Source organism: Coregonus clupeaformis, unplaced genomic scaffold (genome assembly GCF_020615455.1).
Source record: "Coregonus clupeaformis isolate EN_2021a unplaced genomic scaffold, ASM2061545v1 scaf0096, whole genome shotgun sequence".
Classification (NCBI taxonomy): Eukaryota; Metazoa; Chordata; class Actinopteri; order Salmoniformes; family Salmonidae; genus Coregonus; species Coregonus clupeaformis.
Genome location: NW_025533551.1, coordinates 90,001 through 112,726, shown reverse-complemented (window position 1 = coordinate 112,726; position 22,726 = coordinate 90,001). Strand labels below are relative to the sequence as shown.

General features: G+C 42.2%; 1 protein-coding gene across 2 annotated transcripts; it reads right to left on the bottom strand.

The window, feature by feature from the left end:
* Positions 1 to 4,018: 4,018 nt before the first annotated feature.
* Positions 4,019 to 14,480, bottom strand: LOC121586127 (IGF-like family receptor 1). Of its 2 annotated transcripts, XM_041902623.2 has the most exons (4): positions 13,983 to 14,480; positions 13,707 to 13,808; positions 13,402 to 13,551; positions 4,019 to 9,396 (listed from the first exon to the last, which is right to left on the bottom strand). In XM_041902623.2, the coding sequence occupies exons 1-4, from the start codon at positions 14,125 to 14,127 to the stop codon at positions 9,074 to 9,076; spliced, it is 720 nt and encodes a 239-aa protein (XP_041758557.1). In that variant the 5' UTR covers positions 14,128 to 14,480; the 3' UTR covers positions 4,019 to 9,073. The 2 variants fall into 2 exon arrangements, with proteins under 2 accessions (XP_041758557.1, XP_041758558.1); XM_041902624.2 differs by lacking the exon at positions 13,707 to 13,808.
* Between the last annotated feature and the right edge of the window lie 8,246 nt (positions 14,481 to 22,726).

Below are 22,726 nucleotides of genomic sequence, written 5' to 3'. Positions count from 1 at the left end.
GTTGGTTGCAATTTCAATTTAATCCTCCAGAAACGACAGAACAAATAATGCAACAAATATTGTGGTTAAACTCAAATATACTAATTGACAAAAAACTTTTTTTGACAAAATGAAAAAAAGGTATAATCTTTGTAAATGATATCATCGGTAGGACTGGTGGAGTTATGTCGCACATGCAGCTAACAAAAACATATGGAAATGTCTGCTCTACCCAAAATTACAACCAAATAATTGCAGCCTTACCGCAAAAATGGAAGAGGAAAGTGGAAGGGGGAGAAAGTAAGGAACTTGTCTGTCGGCCTTGCATTAAAGAACATAATTGGTTAAGGAAAACTGTGATAAATAAAAAGTATATCAGTTTCATTTAAGGACCAAAGGATTGACAGCCGTCCCATATAGATTGCAAAATAGTTGGGAAGAGATTTTTGACGTACTGATCCCATGGCATAGTGTTTATAAACTGATATGCAAAACGACACCGGATTCAAAACTTAGAATCGTTCAATTTAAATTATTATATAAAATTCTTGCTACCAATAGAATGCTATTTATATGGGGGATACAATCTTCCCAGCTCTGCAGATTTTGCTGCGAAGAGACAGAATCATTAGATCATTTGTTTTGGTACTGTCCATTTGTAGCTTGTTTTTGGACACAGGTCCAGGAATGGCTAAAGGATTGCAATATTTACCTGGAGCTAACCCTGCAGATAGCACTACTGGGTGATCTGAAAAGTCATAGTCAATCGATCAATAAAATAATAATACTATTAGCAAAAATATTTATTTTCAATTCACAATCTGTAGAAACAATGAGAATAGAAAGGTTCACAACTTTTGTAAGACATCACAGTACAGTTGAAATATATATGGCATATAGAAATCCTATATGGATGGTTTTAAAAGATAGATGGGAGGTGTTGAATGGAGTTGAAGGATGGGACTAATAACAACTAACAACAAACAATAACATGATAACTAATAATGTAGGCACGCTGTGTCCATAATAAGTGTATAGGTTGTAGGTTGGGAGCTTTTGTGAAGGAGCACAGTTAGAAAGATATGGCATATAGAAGCAAACCGGATGGGCTTAATGAAAATGATCGGAGAGGTTGAGAGTAGAAGAAGTTCAGGAGAAAGAACAAACAAAATGTAATTATTGTAAAATTGACTGTGTCCATAAAATGTAGATAGTAAGTATAAGCTGGAAGTAGAGGCCTAAGCATTGTTGTTCACTAGTTTACTCCAAGTAGGGAAAGGGTGGCGGGGTTGGAAAGTAATAAAGGGGAATATATATATATTTTTAAAGGATATGTATGTGTATGTATGTATGTATGTGGGTGTGTATGTGTGTGTGTATGAAAAAAAAAAGAAGTGTAAAGTGGTTTTCCCACTGGCTATAGGGTGAATGCACCAATTTGTAAGTCGCTCTGGATAAGAGCGTCTGCTAAATGACGTAAATGTGCCCTTGAGCAAGGCACTTAACCCTAATTGCTCCTGTAAGTCGCTCTGGATAAGAGCGTCTGCTAAATGACTAAAATGTAAATGTAAATGTATATGTATATGTGTATGTATATGTGTATATATATGTATATACACTGCTCAAAACAATAAAGGGAACACTTAAACAACACAATGTAACTCCAAGTCAATCACACTTCTGTGAAATCAAACTGTCCACTTAGGAAGCAACACTGATTAACAATACATTTCACATGCTGTTGTGCAAATGGAATAGACAACAGGTGGAAATTATAGGCAATTAGCAAGACACCCCCAATAAAGAAGTGGTTCTGCAGGTGGTGACCACAGACCACTTCTCAGTTCCTATGCTTCCTGGCTGATGTTTTGGTCACTTTTGAATGCTGGTGGTGCTTTCACTCTAGTGGTAGCATGAGACGGAGTCTACAACCCACACAAGTGGCTCAGGTAGTGCAGCTCACCAGGATGGCACATCAATGCAAGCTGTGGCAAGAAGGTTTGCTGTGTCTGTCAGCGTAGTGTCCAGAGCATGGAGGCGCTACCAGGAGACAGGCCAGTACATCAGGAGACGTGGAGGAGGCCGTAGAAGGGCAACAACCCAGCAGCAGGACCGCTACCTCCGCCTTTGTGCAAGGAGGAGCAGGAGGAGCACTGCCAGAGCCCTGCAAAATGACCTCCAGCAGGCCACAAATGTGCATGTGTCTGCTCAAACGGTCAGAAACAGACTCCATGAGGGTGGTATGAGGGCCCGACGTCCACAGGTGGGGGTTGTGCTTACAGCCCAACACCGTGCAGGACGTTTGCCATTTGCCAGAGAACACCAAGATTGGCAAATTCGCCACTGGCGCCCTGTGCTCTTCACAGATGAAAGCAGGTTCACACTGAGCACATGTGACAGACGTGACAGAGTCTGGAGACGCCGTGGAGAACGTTCTGCTGCCTGCAACATCCTCCAGCATGACCGGTTTGGCGGTGGGTCAGTCATGGTGTGGGGTGGCATTTCTTTAGGGGGCCGCACAGCCCTCCATGTGCTCGCCAGAGGTAGCCTGACTGCCATTAGGTACCGAGATGAGATCCTCAGACCCCTTGTGAGACCATATGCTGGTACGGTTGGCCCTGGGTTCCTCCAAACGCAAGACAATGCTAGACCTCATGTGGCTGGAGTGTGTCAGCAGTTCCTGCAAGAGGAAGGCATTGATGCTATGGACTGGCCCGCCCGTTCCCCAGACCTGAATCCAATTGAGCACATCTGGGACATCATGTCTCGCTCCATCCACCAACGCCACGTTGCACCACAGACTGTCCAGGAGTTGGCGGATGCTTTAGTCCAGGTCTGGGAGGAGATCCCTCAGGAGACCATCCGCCACCTCATCAGGAGCATGCCCAGGCGTTGTAGGGAGGTCATACAGGCACGTGGAGGCCACACACACTACTGAGCCTCATTTTGACATGTTTTAAGGACGTTACATCAAAGTTGGATCAGCCTGTAGTGTGGTTTTCCACTTTAATTTTGAGGGTGACTCCAAATCCAGACCTCCATGGACCTCCAAATCCAGACCTCCAAGACTTCTCAACAGCTTCTACCCCCAAGCCATAAGACTCCTGAACAGCTAATCATGGCTACCCAGACTATTTGCACTGCCCCCCCACCCCATCCTTTTTACGCTGCTGCTACTCTGTTAAGTATTTATGCATAGTCACTTTAACTCTACCCACATGTACATATTACCTCAACTACCTCAACTAGCCGGTGCCCCCGCACATTGACTCTGCAACGGTACCCCCCTGTATATATAGCCTCCCTACTGTCACTATATTTTACTTCTGCTCTTTTCTTTCTCAACACTTTTTTTTGTTGTTGTTTTATTCTTACTTTTTTGTTTAAAATAAATGCACTGTTGGTTAAGGGCTGTAAGTAAGCATTTCACTGTAATGTCTGCACCTGTTGTATTCGGCGCATGTGACCAATAAAATTTGATTTGATTTGATTTGATCCATGGGTTGATACATTTGATTTCCATTGATAATTTTTTGTGATTTGTTGTCAGCACATTCAACTAAAAAGTATTTAATAAGATTATTTCATTCATTCAGATCTAGTATGTGTTGTTTAAGTGTTCCCTTTATTTTTTTGAGCAGTGTATATATATGTATGTATATGTGTATATATATATATATATATATATATATATATATATATATATATATATATATATATATATATATATATATATATATATACTATAAACATGGGGGATTGGAAGTGATGCAGACAATTACATTGATGGAAGTTACAATCTATCTGCAATATTAAGCTGATCTACCCCCCCAAAAAAAAAATTATATATATATATATATATTTCAGTGTCATGTTGGTTTATCACGAGGGCTACGTGGGTTTCTCTAAGTGGGGCTTCTGTCTCTTATTAGTGGCGTGACTCAAAATAATTATATACATACGTTAAAGAACAATCACACTCTGTTTTGACTATATTCACTTTGCAGGCATGCATCTGGAATATAAAGTATCAACCATGTTCATTCTGTTTTACCCTTTTCATTTCATACCACATTATAAACATATCCATTAATATTTAAACATGGTTTAAACATGTCCATAACCACATACATTTAAACCTTTCCCAAACGGCCATCCTCCCTGGACCTTGTGACTGTGTGTCAGGTCATAAGCACAAACAAGTGACAACACTAGTTCCATTGTTACTCCTATCTCCACACAGCCGCAATGAGAAACAACATGGGTCTATACAGATCCTTATCTGTTCCTAAAGTTTCATCTCCATCACATGTCGTTGTCATACCCAGACCAGCTGCAGGGAATTAGATAGATAATTTCATTCATCAGAAGTACAGCATTTGCACTAAAGAAATGTCTCTGCTCCGTTTTAACCCTTCAATTGGTTCCTAATCCATAAGCATTTAAGGCATATAGGCATTTCATTCTACAACATGCATAATTCATATAGTTGTTTTTTATGTTGTCTGGCCCTAAGTGAGATAGAGTAGTTAACCAAAAATGACCCACATATCCCCCCTTTGGGACTTCCTAATTAAGGCCCATATCATTACACCCAAACACTGCAAATGTATATAGTAACAAATATATGAATACATGGATATGCAGTGACTAACATAAAAATCAACATGTTTAGATATAAGGCCCAATTCTTGCATCAAGGTTATATTTTTAAAACATTACTTATTAAAACAGTGACAATATAAATGTTTCTACTTGAAATAAACATAAGTGTTGCTACTTAAAATATTAACCTATGAGTGCAGCTTTGTTTTAACCATAATATCTATTTAAGGCAGTTATCTTGCAGTTGCATAAGCAATACATAAAATACTAAATATTCTTCTTCATAATATCATCCCTTATGTTTTACAAAGGCTAGTAATGCTTGCTCTCCCTCTCGGACACCTCCCTAATAACCATTTTCTGAATCTAAGCAGAACCTGTTTAGGGGATTAAGAGACATGTCCATGGACACTTGTAACCGGACACCCTATGTTACATGCATATACTACATAGAGAAAACATGAGAGAGGCCTATTCTATCTTTTTAGGATTCCAGGTTTTCCCTAGGCGTCCAATATAGGACTCCTAATTCCAACCTCAGAATCAATTTAAATGTTGCCTCACCTACTTTCCTTAATTACTGCTTGTAATCTTTATCACTACTAAAGTAATATGGAACAGGATATCAATCTGAAAGATTGATATCGCCAAGTCCAATTTTCTTCAGCTGTTGCCTGTCCTCCTCCTGCCACTACACCATACAGACATTCTGGGTTGCCATAAGGGCAATCAAGTGGTCCTTATTGTTGTGAGGGCCCAGCAGGGCTCTCTTCTGATAATGACCATCTGCTTCTGGGCTACTACTCCGGGCCGGCATTGGTCCCTTTCGCTCAGGACTCCCTCTACGACGACCATCTACTTCTGGGCCACTACTCCGGGCCGGCGTTGGTCCCTTTCGCTCAGGACTCCCTCTACGATGACCATCTACTTCTGGGCCACTACTCCGGGCCGGCGTTGGTCCCTTTCGCTCAGGACTCCCTCTACGATGACCACCTACTTCTGGGCCACTACTCCGGGCCGGCGTTGGTCCCTTTCGCTCAGGACCTTCATTCGTCACTAGGGTCTCGGCATCCTCAGCTTCCTCATCTCTGATCGTCGGTTTCCATGCGGTACTCTGGTGCAGTGGTTTAGATGAAACCAGGTCGAACTTCCCTCTATCCTTACGGCAGTTGGTGTAGCCTAGAAGAAGGCGTAGGGCTCCTCACGTCTCTGTTCATTCCACTTCCTTCTAAAGACCTTGACGTAGACCTTCTCCCCCGGGACCACTGGTCGTGGTGGATTCACCTCTGGTTTTAGAACTCTGCTTCTCTCCTGTTGGTATAAAACTTCATGTATAACAGTTAGTTGCCTGATATACCCTTCTAATTCCCTTTCCAATTGCTATAGAGGCGGACCCTCATATGGTCCCCTAAGCACCGGCACAGGCATGTCAACCCGTAAGCATTTCATGCGGTGTTAGATGCGTTATTCTGTTAGCTTGCATGCAATAGCTCATTAGTGTCAGAGTTGAGACCCCAAAGAACAAAACAACACTGTCTGTTAAATCAAAACACCAAATCAAATTAGAATAATAACCCTTGATAACACCTTAACTTACTTGTATCTCATAAAGTCATTCAAGGAATAATAAAATGTATTATCGACAGATGTCCCTCATTCAGAGTTAATTCTCTTTCTCTGTCCTTGTTATGGTATGAATTATACATAGGCCTATTGCTAAATTATAAACTTCTTCCTAATTATTAGTATTTTCACACTACATATCAATCTCACACAATGTCTCTAGCTTTCTAGGGAGGGTGATCAGGCCCCACCAGAAAGTCAGAACAAAGGCCAGATGTCAGTCAACCCCATGTAAATGAATGTGTCTTTCCATTTCCTTCCCCTTTATCTAAGATATTATTTAATGATATTTTCAACATTTCAAACATTTTGTGTACCAAGATTTAATTTGGTAGCTCCCTCTTACGGCCAAATTTTACTCACTGCTCTCCTCAGCTCAGACTCAGGAAACATTCCAAAGAGAGATAATGAAACACCAATTATCCTGGAAAAGAAAGTGTACATTTCTTTAACATTCACTATAGTACATCTTAATCAGCCCCCCGAATGTTTTAACTACAACCAAAACATTAAGATAATTCCACTGTACTCCATCAAACTAGTAATTGTTTGTTTCAATCGAATTCCTTGTTTATATTTTTTAATATATAAACTGCTGTCCTTCGTAAGTAAACGCAAACAAGTGTCTACTTTCTTATGCTAAAGTTACACTAAGAAATGCTCCACATAAGTCTATTACTGAGAACCATTTTGCATCTGGTGGAAGGTTTGTTAACCGTGTGTGTGGATTGGGCACTTCTGCTTTATCCTGAACTACTTCATTTACTGCTCTCAGGTCATGAACCAATCACCACTTATGTTTGTCTACCTTTAGTACTGGTAAACAGCGGCCTTTTACAGTCACTCTGTTTTAACCAGTACTCCCCCCTTGGACACATGATTCACATCGTGATTCATGCGTTCAAAAAACTAAACAACAACATTGGCTGTCATCCCTTGGCCACTAAATGTTTTATGAACCAGGTCTGTATGAAATCAGATCCTAGAGCATCTTGTGCTTCCATTGGTGAACCTTGTTTTCCTATTACAAAATATTGCAATCTCATGGAAGCTGGTTAACCTCATGCCTTCCTTAACCATAATTGTTCTAGCAAATTATTTTGATATTAATCATATTGCAGTGTACAATGATAGCCTAATTTTGGTTCTTTCTCCTTCTCTCTCTTCTTTTTTCTTTTCTCTCCTCTCTCTCCTGTCTTACAGTTTTTTATTAGGGTATCCATTTCCTCACACACTGTTACATCAGACGTTCCTTCCTTTTAATATTATTTTATTTTCTTTATCTTCTACCTAGATTCCTATTATTACTATTATCTTAGTATCATTATTGGATCAATGACATACTGTAGGTAATAGCTGTTTTGCATTAGCTTGTGCTTTTTTCTGATAATGTTATAATTGTAGCCTATTGCATTAATTTAATTTAAAATATAGCACAAAGAGTTGGTGCTGTCCCATCAGCGTAATAGTCAAAGCTACCTGCAATCCACTGTTCCACGCAACAAATACAAATTATCGTTTTGGAATTCATTAACTATGTTGCATATGTCACTGGTGTTACGCAAACTATAGAATAAAGTAATAACAATTAAAATTTGTCGAAGAAATGTTTTCCATTCAACTATTCAGTCAGACTTCTGCTTAAAATGTCCCTTTCAGCCCGATACAGTCTAGCAAGTATGACTCTCTTTTACCCGCGAACTAGAACATGGCATTAGTAAAGTCTATTCACAAACCACCCATAACTAATAGTATATCAGAAGTACAGCATTTGCACTAAAGAAATGTCTCTGCTCTGTTTTAACCCTTCAATTGGTTCCTAATCCATAAGCATTTAAGGCATATAGGCATTTCATTCTACAACATGCATAATTCATATAGTTGTTTTTTATGTTGTCTGGCCCTAAGTGAGATAGAGTAGTTAACCAAAAATTACCCACAGTTTCCTCTTCTTTCTGTCTTTTATTTGAACCCTGATGTTTGAGGACAGTTGTGTATTACATTTCAGCCTTTACACAAGACAATGTTCTAAAGCAGGTCTTTTTTAAAAGTTTTTTATTTTATTTATTTGTTCTGGTAGAATTTTTATGGAGAGAGTACAGCAGGCCTTAGTATTCGGCAGGCCTTATAACAGGAGAATATCAAGCATACGAGTCCAAACTATTCTTCCCATCTGCGTACTACAGAGAACCCTTCAAGCTAGAGATAATATTCTAAAGGAAATGAGCACTGTCCTTTTGGAATTTAACACCCAGTAAGGAAGATCTTAAGCCCGCCTGCCTGCGCGACCAATCGGTGAGATGGAGCCTGTATTCCCATGTGTCAATCATCTAACACCCTTAGCAGAGTTTGCCAATAACAGGATGCATCTGGTTTTCAGAGATACAGCTATCCTTAACCTAGCTTCCTTTTCTGCTGAAAACCGGATGTGGGAACATCGCTCAGAGCAGTACGTTTCTCTATGCCCACTCCACTCCCCAACCTCTTGCCAGGATTCTACCTCAGTTGTTCTGAACGATGTTAAAGAATACTAATGCAAAAAAGAGGATGATAATATAATAAGAGTAACTTGGTTTTAATGTCCTGCAGAGCTGGCCTGTGTGTTCGATGAAGCATTGAAAGCACTAGTTGGAAACCTGAAGTTACCATGACGACCTCTCCCAGAACTGGTTCAGAAAGCTGTATGTTCTATGTGGTAGGGTTATTTTAAAGTATAACACAGAGTAAAAGACTTTGGGGTCCCCTAGGAAAGCATGCCTCCTACTGGCCCTCCTGTTATATAGCAGTGCCTTGGCAAGGGGTAGAGACTCGCGGCTGTATCTGGATGGAGCTATCTTTTCCGGACCCAACACAGAACACACCCAGACTAGACAACCTTAAGAAATGTGAGCTTGGTGAGCACCGCCACTGCATCGTTCCGGTCCATCTCTCTCAGGTGCCTGGCCAGGTGTCCTACAGTCCACTCTGGATGCTTGGTGGTGACCCCCTCCAGCACGGCCCTCAGGGGGCTCTTGCTGTCCCTCAGGGAGTAGGTGTAGGTGATCCAGGTGGAGGGGAAGGAGCAGCGAGATGCTAGGTGGCTGGTGTTCTTCACCCCAGGGCTCTCCGGGTCCAGCAGAATCACAAGCTCCTCTAGAACATCCAAGTTGTCCAGAACCATCTGCAGTGGTGCCCACTGGAGGTCAGGACCTGGTGAGACAAGGGGAAATATCACAAAGGTTGAGTTACGCGTCTGTAATGCTGACTTGTGTCAATCCAGAGCCAAATGCGTAAATCATGTATTAATGGGTCGTTCCACGAAATGAGTCCCCTTTGGGTAGTGTAACCTGGTGAAGAAAAACCTGATTTCACCTAATTTTAACATTCTGTCATGAAGAGCACACGGTCAACTTAATAAAAAACATGTTTTCCCATCTCAAGAGGTTAAATAAAATAATTACTATATTAAGTGCCAAATAAAGTAACGGGTTGACTGTATCAGGGTTGACTAACAGGTTTGACGATTTCATCTGGAAGCTGTTTAGAAGCCTCTTGGACCTAGACTTGAACAATTTTCTGTCCTGCTAAGCATTCAAAATGTAACGAGTACTTTTGGGTGTCAGGGAAAATGTATGGAGTAAAAAGTACATTATTTTCTTTAGGAATGTAGTAAAGTAAAAGTTGTCAAAAACATAAATAGTAAAGTACAGATACCCCCAAAAACTACTTAAGTAGTACTTCAAAGTATTTTTTACTTAAGTACTTTACACCACTGGTTATGCTCGACCCACTTAGTTTTCCACCTTATAACACCAGAAAATTGCCAAAAAGAGTAGAACCAGCTCACCTACTTTTACACTTTGCTTTTATCATACTATCCAGGTCTGTGCCCAAACAGTTTGAGCTTCTACTTCTAAAAATCCACCTTTCCAGAAATAAGTCTCTCACTGTTGCCGCTTGCTACAGACCCCCCTCAGCCCCCAGCTGTGCCCTGGACACCATATGTGAATTGATTGCCCCCCATTTATCCTCAGAGTTCGTACTGCTTGGTGACCTAAATTGGGATATGCTTAACACCCCGGCCATCCTACAATCCAAACTAGATGCCCTCAATCTCACACAAATTATCAACGAACCTACCAGGTACAACCCTAAATCCGTAAACATGGGTACCCTCATAGATATCATCCTGACTAACTTACCCTCTAAATACACCTCCGCTGTCTTCAACCAGGATCTCAGCGATCACTGCCTTATTGCCTGTGTCCGTAACGGGTCTGCGGTCAAACGACCACCCCTCATCACTGTCAAACGCTCCCTAAAACACTTTAGCGAGCAGGCCTTCCTAATTGACCTGGCCCAGGTATCCTGGATTGATATAGATCTCATTCCGTCAGTAGAGGATGCCTGGTTGTTCTTTAAAAGTAATTTCCTCTCAATCTTAAATAAACATGCCCCATTCAAAAAATACAGAACTAAGAACAGATATAGCCCCTGGTTCTCCTCAGACTTGACTGCCCTTGACCAGCACAAAAACATCCTGTGGCGTACTGCATTAGCATCAAATAGCCCCCGCGATATGCAACTTTTCAGGGAAGTTAGGAACCAATATACAATAGACAAGCAGTCAGGAAAGCAAAGGCTAACTTTTTCAAACAGAAATTTGCATCCTGTAGCACTAACTCCAAAAAGTTTTGGGACACTGTAAAGTCCATGGAGAATAAGAGCACTTCCTCCCAGCTGCCCACTGCACTGAGGCTAGGAAACACTATCACCACCGATAAATCTACAATAATCGAGAATTTCAACAAGCATTTTGCTACGGCTGGCCATGCTTTCCACCTGGCTACCACTACCCCGGCCACCAACTCTGCACCCTCCGCTGCAACTTGCCCATGCCCCCCGCTTCTCCTTCACACAAATTCAGACAGCTGATGTTCTGAAAGAGCTGCAAAATCTGGACCCCTACAAATCAGCTGGGCTAGACAATCTGGACCCTTTCTTTCTAAAACTAGCCGCCGAAATTGTCGCAACCCCTATTACTAGCCTGTTCAACCTCTCTTTCGTAACATCTGAGATCCCCAGAGATTGGAAAGCTGCTGCGGTCATCCCCCTCTTCAAAGGGGGTGACACTCTAGATCCAAACTGTTACAGACCTATATCCATCCTGCCCTGCCTTTCGAAAGTATTTGAAAGCCAAGTTAACAAACAGATCACCGACCATTTCGAATCCCACCGTACCTTCTCCGCTATGCAATCCGGTTTCCGAGCTGGTCATGGGTGCACTTCAGCCACGCTCAAGGTCCTAAACGATATTATAACCGCGATCGATAATAGACAGTACTGTGCAGCCGTCTTCATCGACCTGGCCAAGGCTTTCGACTCTGTCAACCACCGCATTCTTATTGGCAGACTAAATAGCCTTGGTTTCTCAAATGACTGCCTCGCCTGGTTCACCAACTACTTCTCAGATAGAGTTCAATGTGTCAAATCGGAGGGCCTGTTGTCTGGACCTATGGCATTCTCTATGGGGGTGCCACAGGGTTCAATTCTTGGGCCGACTCTTTTCTCTGTGTATATCAATGATGTCGCTCTTGCTGCTGGTGACTCTCAGATCCACCTCTACGCAGACGACACCATTTTGTATACATCTGGCCCTTCATTGGACACTGTGTTAACAAACCTCCAAACAAGCTTCAATGCCATACAACACTCCTTCAGTAGCCTCCAACTGCTCTTAAACACTAGTAAAACAAAATGCATGCTCTTCAATCGAACGCTGCTGGCACCCGCCCACCCGACTAGAATCACCACTCTCGACGGGTCTGACCTAGAGTATGTGGACAACTACAAATACCTAGGTGACTGGTTAGACTGTAAACTCTCCTTCCAGACTCACATTAAGAATCTCCAATCCAAAGTTAAATCTAGAATCGGCTTCCTATTTCGCAACAAAGCCTCCTTCACTCATGCTGCCAAACATGCCCTCGTAAAACTGACTATCCTACCGATCCTTGACTTCGCGATGTCATTTACAAAATAGCCTCCAACACTCTACTCAGCAAATTGGATGTAGTCTATCACAGTGCCATCCGTTTTGTCACCAAAGCCCCATACACTACCCACCACTGTGACCTGTACGCTCTTGTTGGCTGGTCCTCACTACATGTTCGTCATCAAACCCACTGGCTCCAGGCCATCTATAAATCACTGCTAGGCAAATCCCCGCCTTATCTTAGCTCATTGGTCACCATAGCAGCACCCACCCGTAGTCTGCGCTCCAGCAGATATATCTCACTGGTCATTCCCAAAGCCAACACCTCCTTTGGCCGCCATTCCTTCCAGTTCTCTGCTGCCAATGACTGGAACGAATTCCAAAAATCTCTGAAGCTGGAGACTCTTATCTCCCTCACTAACTTTAAGCATCAGTTGTCAGAGCACCTTACCGATCACTGCACCTGTACACAGCCCATCTAAAATTAGCCCACCCAACTACCTCATCCCTATATTGTTATTTATTTTGCTCTTTTGCACCCCAGTATCTCTATTTGCACATAATCTCTTGCACATCTAGCATTCCAGTGTTAATACTAATTATAATTATTTTGCACTATAGCCTATTTATTGCCTTCCCTCCATAACTTGCTACATTTGCACACACTGTATATATATTTTCTGTTGTATTTTTTGACTTTATGTTTTTATTTACCCCATATGTAACTCTGTGTTGTTGTTTTTATCGCACTGCTTTGCTTTATCTTGGTCAGGTCGCAGTTGTAAATGAGAACTTGTTCTCAACTGGCTTACCTGGTTAAATAAAGGTGAAATAAAAAATAAAATAAAAATGATTTGACTATTAGATGTTCATTGTTTCTTTTGAAAAAAATTTTTTTAAGGAATAGTTTGAAGTCTTTATTCAATTGAAAGATCTGATTTCTTGAATTATCCATGTGGTCTATATTAAAGGGCACTTCATTTAATATAACAGGCTTAAAGTTAAAAATAGGGCACAATTTCTACTTAAAATATAAACGAGACACAAAAGAGACCCATTTTGTGGAACCACCCAAATGTCAATTTGTGCTGAAATTCGAGTTGCGTGCTAAAACCTTGAGCCATTTTGCAACTTATGGAACAGTAGTGATGTAGAGGTACTAGTAATACCAATGAACAGCAGACTGGTAGTTCTATTAGTAATAGCACTTGATAACTCACTCAAAAGGTCCTCTAGGCTCCTGGTCTCTGACTGTAGGAGAGAAACCTCTGCTCTCTTACTGCTCCGTGACTGTTGGTTGGTATACAGGATATTGTCTGATGGGAGGCAGTCTTTAAGGCTGACCTTGAAGCACAGCGTATTCTCCTTATCTGTGTCAAACCACAACCATTCAAAAACAGGACAGGAAAAAAGTAAATGGAAGAGTTAAAGCGGTTTTAAGCAAACATGTCAAACCAGATGGTCTGTCATGAGCATGACTGTCTGACTTTTTTAAATTCTCCCTAATGCTCATCATTCTGGTCACCTCTGATGCAAAAGGCTCTTGATCTTCTCCTTCTCTTCTTAATATAGATGAATAAGAGAAATGCAAGTACAGAGAAAACCAAGATGACAGTAAGCACTATCCCTGAAAGAACACAGAGGACCGTGGCAATGAGTAGTTAAAGACATATTCAGCAGTATCCTAACAAAGGCAGTTCAGTCATCTTTTTGAACGGTGAAGAACTGGTATTATCAAACTTAGTACCTTCTAAAATGACTTTTAAAATGGCTCAGATTTGGGGGTTGGGTTGTAACTTACATGCAGTCTGATGGTTGACATGTGAATCACCAGGTAATCTCAGATCAATGTGTTTGGCTGTGGTGGGATTTGATGTTGACACTTGGACCCTTAACGTTGTTGACCGTTGGACCTGTTGAGTCTGAAATTGATGTGAAGTCAACATATTAACTCTGTCATTCCTAATTTAATACGTTTGTTTTGTTTGCTCATTGCCCTATTGGGAAGACATTGACCAAAATTGACAACATTTGTGAATACATAGCTTCCCTGGGTCACTGTTGTTGATGTAGTTTGGGTCTACAGAAGAATAACAGCCATGATAAATTTGAGAGTGGTCTTCACAAAGACTACCACACAAATGCTCATAATTAAATAGCATAATCAGCTTCATCATCATAGATGAAACTCACCGTGGTACTCAGGGCTCCTTTCCAACAGCCCGTCTGGTCCCTAGACAATGCCTCCAAGATGGCGTAGTAGTGCAGTTGTGTTTTTATCGTATGTCTGTAAATAGCCTGTAAATACCCTATTTTTCGTACATATTTCCCTATCAGACTTTTCATCCTTCTACAAGATATACTTTCCTGCAACCCGCCTCACTCAATGTGGAACGGATTCTATTATTGACTTACCTTTATCTAGAATCTAGAATCTCCAGTTGAAACTAGCTAGCCAGCTAACTAGCTACTTGCTATTAGCCACAGCTAGCGGTGTTTCACCCAGAACATTGGATTTTTTTTCTGCGGGATTAATTTTAATCACTGGACATTGATCACCGGATATTCGGCCAGTCTGCACAGCGCGTTATCGACCCAGAACATATCAGTTTTTCCGCCGGAATCACTGAATCACTGGACCTTTAACTCCGGATTCATCGCTACCAGCTAGCTACAACAAAACGGACGCTGTGGTCTGGCTAATCATCCTGAGCTAGGCCCATCTCCCGGCTATCTACCTCTCTGTCAACCGGACGGGACCACCTAGTGTTGACACGGAGCCCCGCCGATCCTACACGACTGGTCTGCCGACAAAATCGTCTGATGTGGTTACGACGTTAACCATGAAGATTCCATCCATCTGCTAGCCCTGGCCCGCTAGCACACGCTAGCCGTGGCCTCTTACTCACTAGTACTTCACCACCGGACCTTATGATAACTCAGCTATACAGCTGATATCTGCTGGACTGTTCCTTTTTACGGTACTACATCCTGTTTATGTTTAGCCTCAGCCCAAACATGGTTAGTTTATTGTTGTTTCGGTTATTTCTAATTGTACTATATCACTGTAGACCCCCCAGCCTAGCTAAACCTGCCTTAGATAGCTCCTTTGCCCCTCCCCCTATACACGCGGAGACCGACTCAATTGATGCCTCCAGCGATGCTATCTCTTTCATTGTTACCCAACGCTTAGGTTTACCTCCACTTTACTCATATCCTTCCATATCCTTGTCTGTACATAATGCCCTGAATCTTTTCTATAACACCCGGAAATCTGCCCCCTTAATTCTATGTACCCAACGCACTAGAAGACCAGTTCTTAAAGCCTTTAGCCGTATCCTTATTCTAGACCTCCTCTGTTCCTCTGGTGATGTAGAGGCTAACCCAGGCCCTGCAGCCCTCAGTATCACTCCTACTCCCCAGGCGCTATCATTTGATGACTTCTGTAATCGCAAAGTCTTGGTTTCTTGCACATAAATATCAGAAGTCTACTTCCTAAGTTTGAGTTATTCACTGCGTTAGCACACTCTGCCAACCCTGATGTTCTAGCAGTGTCTGAATCCTGGCTCAGGAAGGCCACCAAAAATTCTGAAATTTCCATCCCCAACTATAACATTTTCCGTCTAGATAGAACTGCCAAAGGGGGGTGGAGTTGCAATCTACTGTAGAGATAGCCTGCAGAGCTCTATCATACTATCCAGGTCTGTGCCCAAACAGTTTGAGCTTCTACTTCTAAAAATCCACCTTTCCAGAAATAAGTCTCTCACTGTTGCCGCTTGCTACAGACCCCCCTCAGCCCCCAGCTGTGCCCTGGACACCATATGTGAATTGATTGCCCCCCATTTATCCTCAGAGTTTGTACTGTTTGGTGACCTAAATTGGGATATGCTTAATACCCCAGCCATCCTACAATCCAAGCTAGATGCCCTCAACCTCACGCAAATTATCAACGAACCTACCATGTCCAACCCTAAATCCGTAAACATGGGTACCCTCATAGATATCATCCTGACTAACATACCCTCTAAATACACCTCAGCTGTCTTCAACCAGGATCTCAGCGATCACTGCCTTATTGCCTGCGTCCGTAACGGGTCCGCGGTCAAACGACCACCCCTCATCACTGTCAAACGCTCCCTAAAACACTTTAGCGAGGAGGCCTTCCTAATTGACCTGGCCCAGGTATCCTGGATGGATATAGATCTCATTCCGTCAGTAGAGGATGCCTGGTTGTTCCTTAAAAGTAATTTCCTCTCAATCTTAAATAAACATGCCCCATTCAAAAAATACAGAACTAAGAACCGATATAGCCCCTGGTTCTCCTCAGACTTGACTGCCCTTGACCAGCACAAAAACATCCTGTGGCGTACAGCATTAGCATCAAATAGCCCCCGCGATATGCAACTTTTCAGGGAAGTTAGGAACCAATATACACAAGCAGTCAGGAAAGCAAAGGCTAACTTTTTCAAACAGAAATTTGCATCCTGTAGCACTAACTCCAAAAAGTTTTGGGACACTGTAAAGTCCATGGAGAATAAGAGCACTTCCTCCCAGCTGCCCACTGCACTGAGGCTAGGAAACACTATCACCACCGATAAATCTACAATAATCGAGAATTTCAACAAGCATTTTGCTACGGCTGGCCATGCTTTCCATCTGGCTACCACTAACCCGGCCACCAACTCTGCACCCTCTGCTGCAACTTGCCCATGCCCCCCCCGCTTCTCCTTCACACAAATTCAGACAGCTGATGTTTTGAAAGCGCTGCAAAATCTGGACCCCTACAAATAAGCTGGGCTAGACAATCTGGACCCTTTCTTTCTAAAACTAGCCGCCGAAATTGTCGCAACCCCTATTCCTAGTCTGTTCAACCTCTCTTTCATAACGTCTGAGATCCCCAGAGATTGGAAAGCTGCCGCGGTCATCCCCCTCTTCAAAGGGGGTGACACTCTAGATCCAAACTGCTACAGACCTATATCCATCCTGCCCTGCCTTTCAAAGTATTCGAAAGCCAAGTTAACAAACAGATCATCGACCATTTCGAATACCACCGTACCTTCTCCGCTATGCAATCCGGTTTCCGAGCTGGTCACGGGTGCACTTCAGCCACGCTCAAGGTCCTAAACGATATTATAACCGCGATTGATAATAGACAGTACTGTGCAGCCGTCTTCATCGACCTGGCCAAGGCTTTCGACTCTGTCAACCACCGCATTCTTATTGGCAGACTAAATAGCCTTGGTTTCTCAAATGACTGCCTCGCCTGGTTCACCAACTACTTCTCAGATAGAGTTCAGTGTGTCAAATCGGAGGGCCTGTTGTCTGGACCTATGGCAGTCTCTATGGGGGTGCCACAGGGTTCAATTCTTGGGCCGACACTTTTCTCCGTGTATATCAATGATGTCGCTCTTGCTGCTGGTGACTCTCAGATCCACCTCTACGCAGACGACACCATTTTGTATACATCTGGCCCTTCATTGGACACTGTGTTAACAAACCTCCAAACGAGCTTCAATGCCATACAACAATCCTTCAGTAGCCTCCAACTGCTCTTAAACACTAGTAAAACTAAATGCATGCTTTTCAATCGAACGCTGCTGGCACCCGCCCACCCGACTAGAATCACCACTCTCGACGGGTCTGACCTAGAGTATGTGGACAACTACAAATACCTAGGTGTCTGGTTAGACTGTAAACTCAACTTCCAGACTCACATAAAGAATCTCCAATCCAAAGTTAAATCTAGAATCGGCTTCCTATTTCGCAATAAAGCCTCCTTCACTCATGCTGCCAAACATGCCCTCGTAAAACTGACTATCCTACCGATCCTTGACTTCGGCGATGTCATTTACAAAATAGCCTCCAACACTCTACTCAGCAAATTGGATGTAGTCTATCACAGTGCCATCCGTTTTGTCTCCAAAGCCCCATACACTACCCACCACTGTGACCTGTACGCTCTTGTTGGCTGGTCCTCACTACATGTTCGTCGTCAAACCCACTGGCTCCAGGCCATCTATAAATCACTGCTAGGCAAATCCCGCCTTATCTTAGCTCATTGGTCACCATAGCAGCACCCACCCGTAGTCTGCGCTCCAGCAGGTATATCTCACTGGTCATTCCCAAAGCCAACACCTCCTTTGGCCGCCATTCCTTCCAGTTCTCTGCTGCCAATGACTGGAACGAATTGCAAAAATCTCTGAAGCTGGAGACTCTTATCTCCCTCAATAACTTTAAGCATCAGTTGTCAGAGCACCTTACCGATCACTGCACCTGTACACAGCCCATCTGAAATTAGCCCACCCAACTACCTCATCCCTATATTGTTATTTATTTTGCTATTTTGCACCCCAGTATCTCTATTTGCACATAATCTCTTCCACATCTAGCATTCCAGTGTTAATACTATTGTAATTATTCTGCACTATAGCCTATTTATTGCCTTACCTCCATAACTTGCTACATTTGCACACACTGTATATATATTTTCTGTTGTATTTCTGACTTTATGTTTTTTACCCCATATGTAACTCTGTGTTGTTTTATTGCACTACTTTGCTTTATCTTGGCCAGGTCGCAGTTGTAAATGAGAACCTGTTCTCAACTGGCTTACCTGGTTAAATAAAGGTGAAATAAAAAATAAAAAATAGGGTTTACAGTTAAACATGTTACTCAAACAACCAAGCAACCATAGTTTCAAGACCAGATTGAAAACAAACGGGCATCCTTTATTTTCCTATCAAGATATTAAGTTACCCTATCCCAGACGGAATTTGCGCTCTCCTCTCAACTCGCTCCACAGCATTGCGTGTCTGTCGTTGCGTTGCATTCTGACAGCTTTTGATGGATTAGAGGGCAGCTAGAACAGGGTTGGCATTTCACAAAGCTCCCGTTATTGAAGGTCAGTGCGGCACACGGTCGATACGGTGGTTCCGGTCTTCCCCCATCATCTTGCCTGCCACAGTTTGGACTAAATTCGTACCCTGGTCGAAAACAAGATTTGTTTGTAGACTACAACTGCGCGCTGTACACGGAAAAACGTAGCAACATCGAAACTTGATTTCAAATAAAGATAATCTTTGCAGCATATCGAGCTCACCTGGTTGAAACGGATGTTGTGGATGTTGATGACATGGCACACATTTATTTATGAATTCATCCCAAAATGTATCCAAGTCATCAGAGCAATTATTAGAATAGTGGCCCATTTCGTTAAGAGATGTATAGAATAGACTAGGTAGGCTACAGTGCTATTTGCTAGTAAAATAAAAGTTGCTGAATGCGGGGTCGGCGTTATGAGCGGACCTTAGGGAGCCGGGCCCGCCCTACCGTACCATCCAAATAAAATATTGCAATATTGAGATCATTTATTTGACTGACATGCACGCCGACAGTTAAAGCATCCGAGCAAGCGAAACAGCTCCCCTCTGTCTCAGTATGTGTAGACCATGTATCTGATTCTGTACAGCTGGATGTACAGCTTATAGAGTTACATGTTGTATTTTTGACCATGAATCAGATAAATATTTAGAAAAGCGAAGGATGATGAGTAGCTGTTTTTTATGTTGAGTGAATACTTTGGTTCCACAGGACTGTAGAGGGGCTGTGCCATGTAATTACTGTTGCACAATATCACATTTATCTAAACAACGTTAATTATAATCATGTGTTGTTGTTTTCTGGACACTGACAGATAAGCATTGCATTTACCTCTAAAAGCCTAAGCCGCAAAAATATGGAAATGTTTTTGATTTTGAATTTTGAACCCCTTTAGGTATAAAAACAATATATATAAAAACTGTATTTGATAAAATATTGAATTTGGCCTTTACTACTATAGCCCATAGAAACGCATTGAATAACAAATTCATAAATGGCAAAAAAAGACAGCCCAAAAATAAATCATAAGGAATAAGGTTTTGAAGTGTCTGTCCTATATCTAGGACATATAAGAAAGCTCAGGAAATATATATATTTTTTACTCATATTTAACCCCTTATTTTTGTTAGCACAAAACTACCTCCATACGTCCATTCATTTGAATGGGTTACCTTCAGACAAGTCCCTTGACAATTGTGGGGGTCAAAGAGCAAAGCGTGTTCATGAGAATTTCCCCTTTCCATAGAGTGGTCATATTAGTTTTGTAGGCCAAACCATTCGGACGCTAAAGACGTTTTCGTGAGAAGACCGATTTTCGTGATGTCTCATGGTCTGACAAACACCACGGTAGCTTGTCCACCTCCCATCACAGATGCCCAAGGCGATTTAGGCAGGTGTGGTTGTTGGAGACGCAGCCCATGCAAAAAAAACAGATATCTCTAGTTTAAACTGACTGATTTTGATTGATTGCGTCAATAGACTCTTAAGGAGCAGTGGTTACAAAGAGACTGGTTATTATGAGCAACATTAAGTAATAGATGCAGGTTTTGGCTCATAGGGACCTCTTGTGGCAGAATATGGTCATTGGAAAAATGTAGTTCAAATGATGTATAACTTTATTAAGTTCAGTGGCAAGGCATTGCCTTGGAGGGCTATGCAGTAGAAACTATTCAGTAGTTTATTTGCTAAAATTTCCAGATACAGTGACTGGACTGACTGTATTCCTCTCCCAGGTATGACCTGCCAAGCGAAGACCTCCTACATAGAGACAGAGATAGAGTGGGGGGCTCGTTTTGAGCCATGCATGACCCTGGAGAAGGGCTCTTTCCGGGTGGACCTGAGTCGGTTCCACTCCACCCCACTGCAGTGCCTGCGAGACCCAGCAGCTTAACGTCCTGGTGGAGTGTGCGCTCTATGCACCCTCCAAGGCCAGCGGAGACTGGGAGAACTGTGTTGACGGGCGGAGAGGGAGAGGAAGAGGGAGGAGAAGGAGAAGCGGCCGTCGAACCATAGACAACATCCAAGAAGAACCGGTGTCTGAAGTGAACGAGTGTGACGGGAGCTAGGATCAGATCATTGCTCTGTGATATCAGGTGCTCTCAGGCTTCCACATGAACTGATTATAATCAAAAAAGCTATTTTAAATGAAAATAATAAGTAACTGTAATTTTAAATGTAGAACATTCGTGTAATTGTTCAATCCTATTCATTTAATACTGACCGTGGCGTTGATTGTTTAAAGTGCTGCCTTATTGAATGCTGCTTTTCAGATAGTTTGTAAATGATTGAGGATTGCTTAGACCAGATGAATGACATGTTAGATATTGTTTAATAATGAGATTATGGTTTTATGTAAAAAGTACTCTAAGTAAAATGGTATAACACTGACACAGACAACCTGTCAAAATAAAGATGCATTTATTTAAAACATTTATTCTCTGGGGAGATAAAAATTGCAAATACACTCTGAATGCCAGCTGCTGTGTAATTTATGCCAAAACGCATTCATACTCAAGTTCAGAGCAAATCAGTGGTCTCATATCATAAATGTTTGACAGGCTACTGTTTCTTAGTTGTTGGGTGTGACTGTGTGAGGATCTACATTCAATACAAAAACAGGCCATTTGCCAAATGAGTACATTGATTATATCAATACTATCATTAAAATAGCAGCAGGCTAAATCAAATAATCCTGAGTGGCGCAGTGGTCTAAGGCACTGCATCACAGTGCTAACTGTGCCACTAGAGATCCTGGTTCGAATCCAGGCTCTGTCGCAGCCGGCCGCGACCGGGAGTCTGATGGGCGGCGCACAATTGGCCTAGTGTCGTCCAGGGTAGGGGAGGGAATGGCCGGCAGGGATGTAGCTCAGTTGATAGAGCATGGCGTTTGCAACGCCAGGGTTGTGGGTTCGTTTCCCACGGGGGGCCAGTAAAAAATAAATAATTATTCACTAACTGTAAGTCGCTCATATCTAGAGCGTCTGCTAAATGACTAAAATGTAAACGTAAATATACAGAGCCTATAGAAAGTGTACACCCCCTTTGGATTTCTTCACATTTTATTGTGTTACAAAGTGGGATTAAAATTGATTTAATTGTCATTGTTTTGGTCAACGGCCTCCACAAAATACTATGTAATATCAAAGTGGAGTCAATACATGTTAGAAACACCTTTGGCAGCGATTACAGATGTGAGTCTACTTGGGTAAGTCTCATAAGAGCTTTGCACAACTTTTTTGTGAAATATTTGCCCATTATTCTTTTCAAAATTCTTCAAGATATGTCAATGTGTTGGGGATCATGGCTAGACAGCAATGTTCAAGTCTTGCCACATATTTCCAGGCAGATTTAAGTCAAAACTTGTCCAACATTCACTATCTTCTTGGTAAACAACTTTGTGTTCTAGGTTATTGTCCTGCTGGAAGGTGAATTCCTCTCCCAGTGTCTGGTGTAAAGCAGACTGAAGCAGGTTTTCCTCTAGGATTTTGCCTGTGCTTAGCTCCATCTGTTTCTTTTCATCCTGAATAATGTCAAGCATACCCATACCATGATGCAGCACCACCATGCTCGAAAATAAGGAGGCAGTTACTCAGTGATGTGTTGTGTTGGATTTGCTCCAAACATAAGGCTTTGCATTTAGGCCAAAAAGTGTATTCCTTTGCAGTG

What these genes read in the sequence shown, in the direction of transcription:
- LOC121586127 (XM_041902623.2), bottom strand. Translation starts at nt 14,127, where the DNA reads ATGTTGACTTCACATCAATTTCAGACTCAACAGGTCCAACGGTCAACA. An exon ending in TGTCAACCATCAGACTGCAT is followed by an intron (nt 13,809 to 13,982) that starts GTAAGTTACAAC and finishes GTGTTCTTTCAG; the next exon opens with GGATAGTGCTTACTGTCATC. An exon ending in GAGCCTAGAGGACCTTTTGA is followed by an intron (nt 9,397 to 13,401) that starts GTGAGTTATCAA and finishes TTGTCTCACCAG; the next exon opens with GTCCTGACCTCCAGTGGGCA.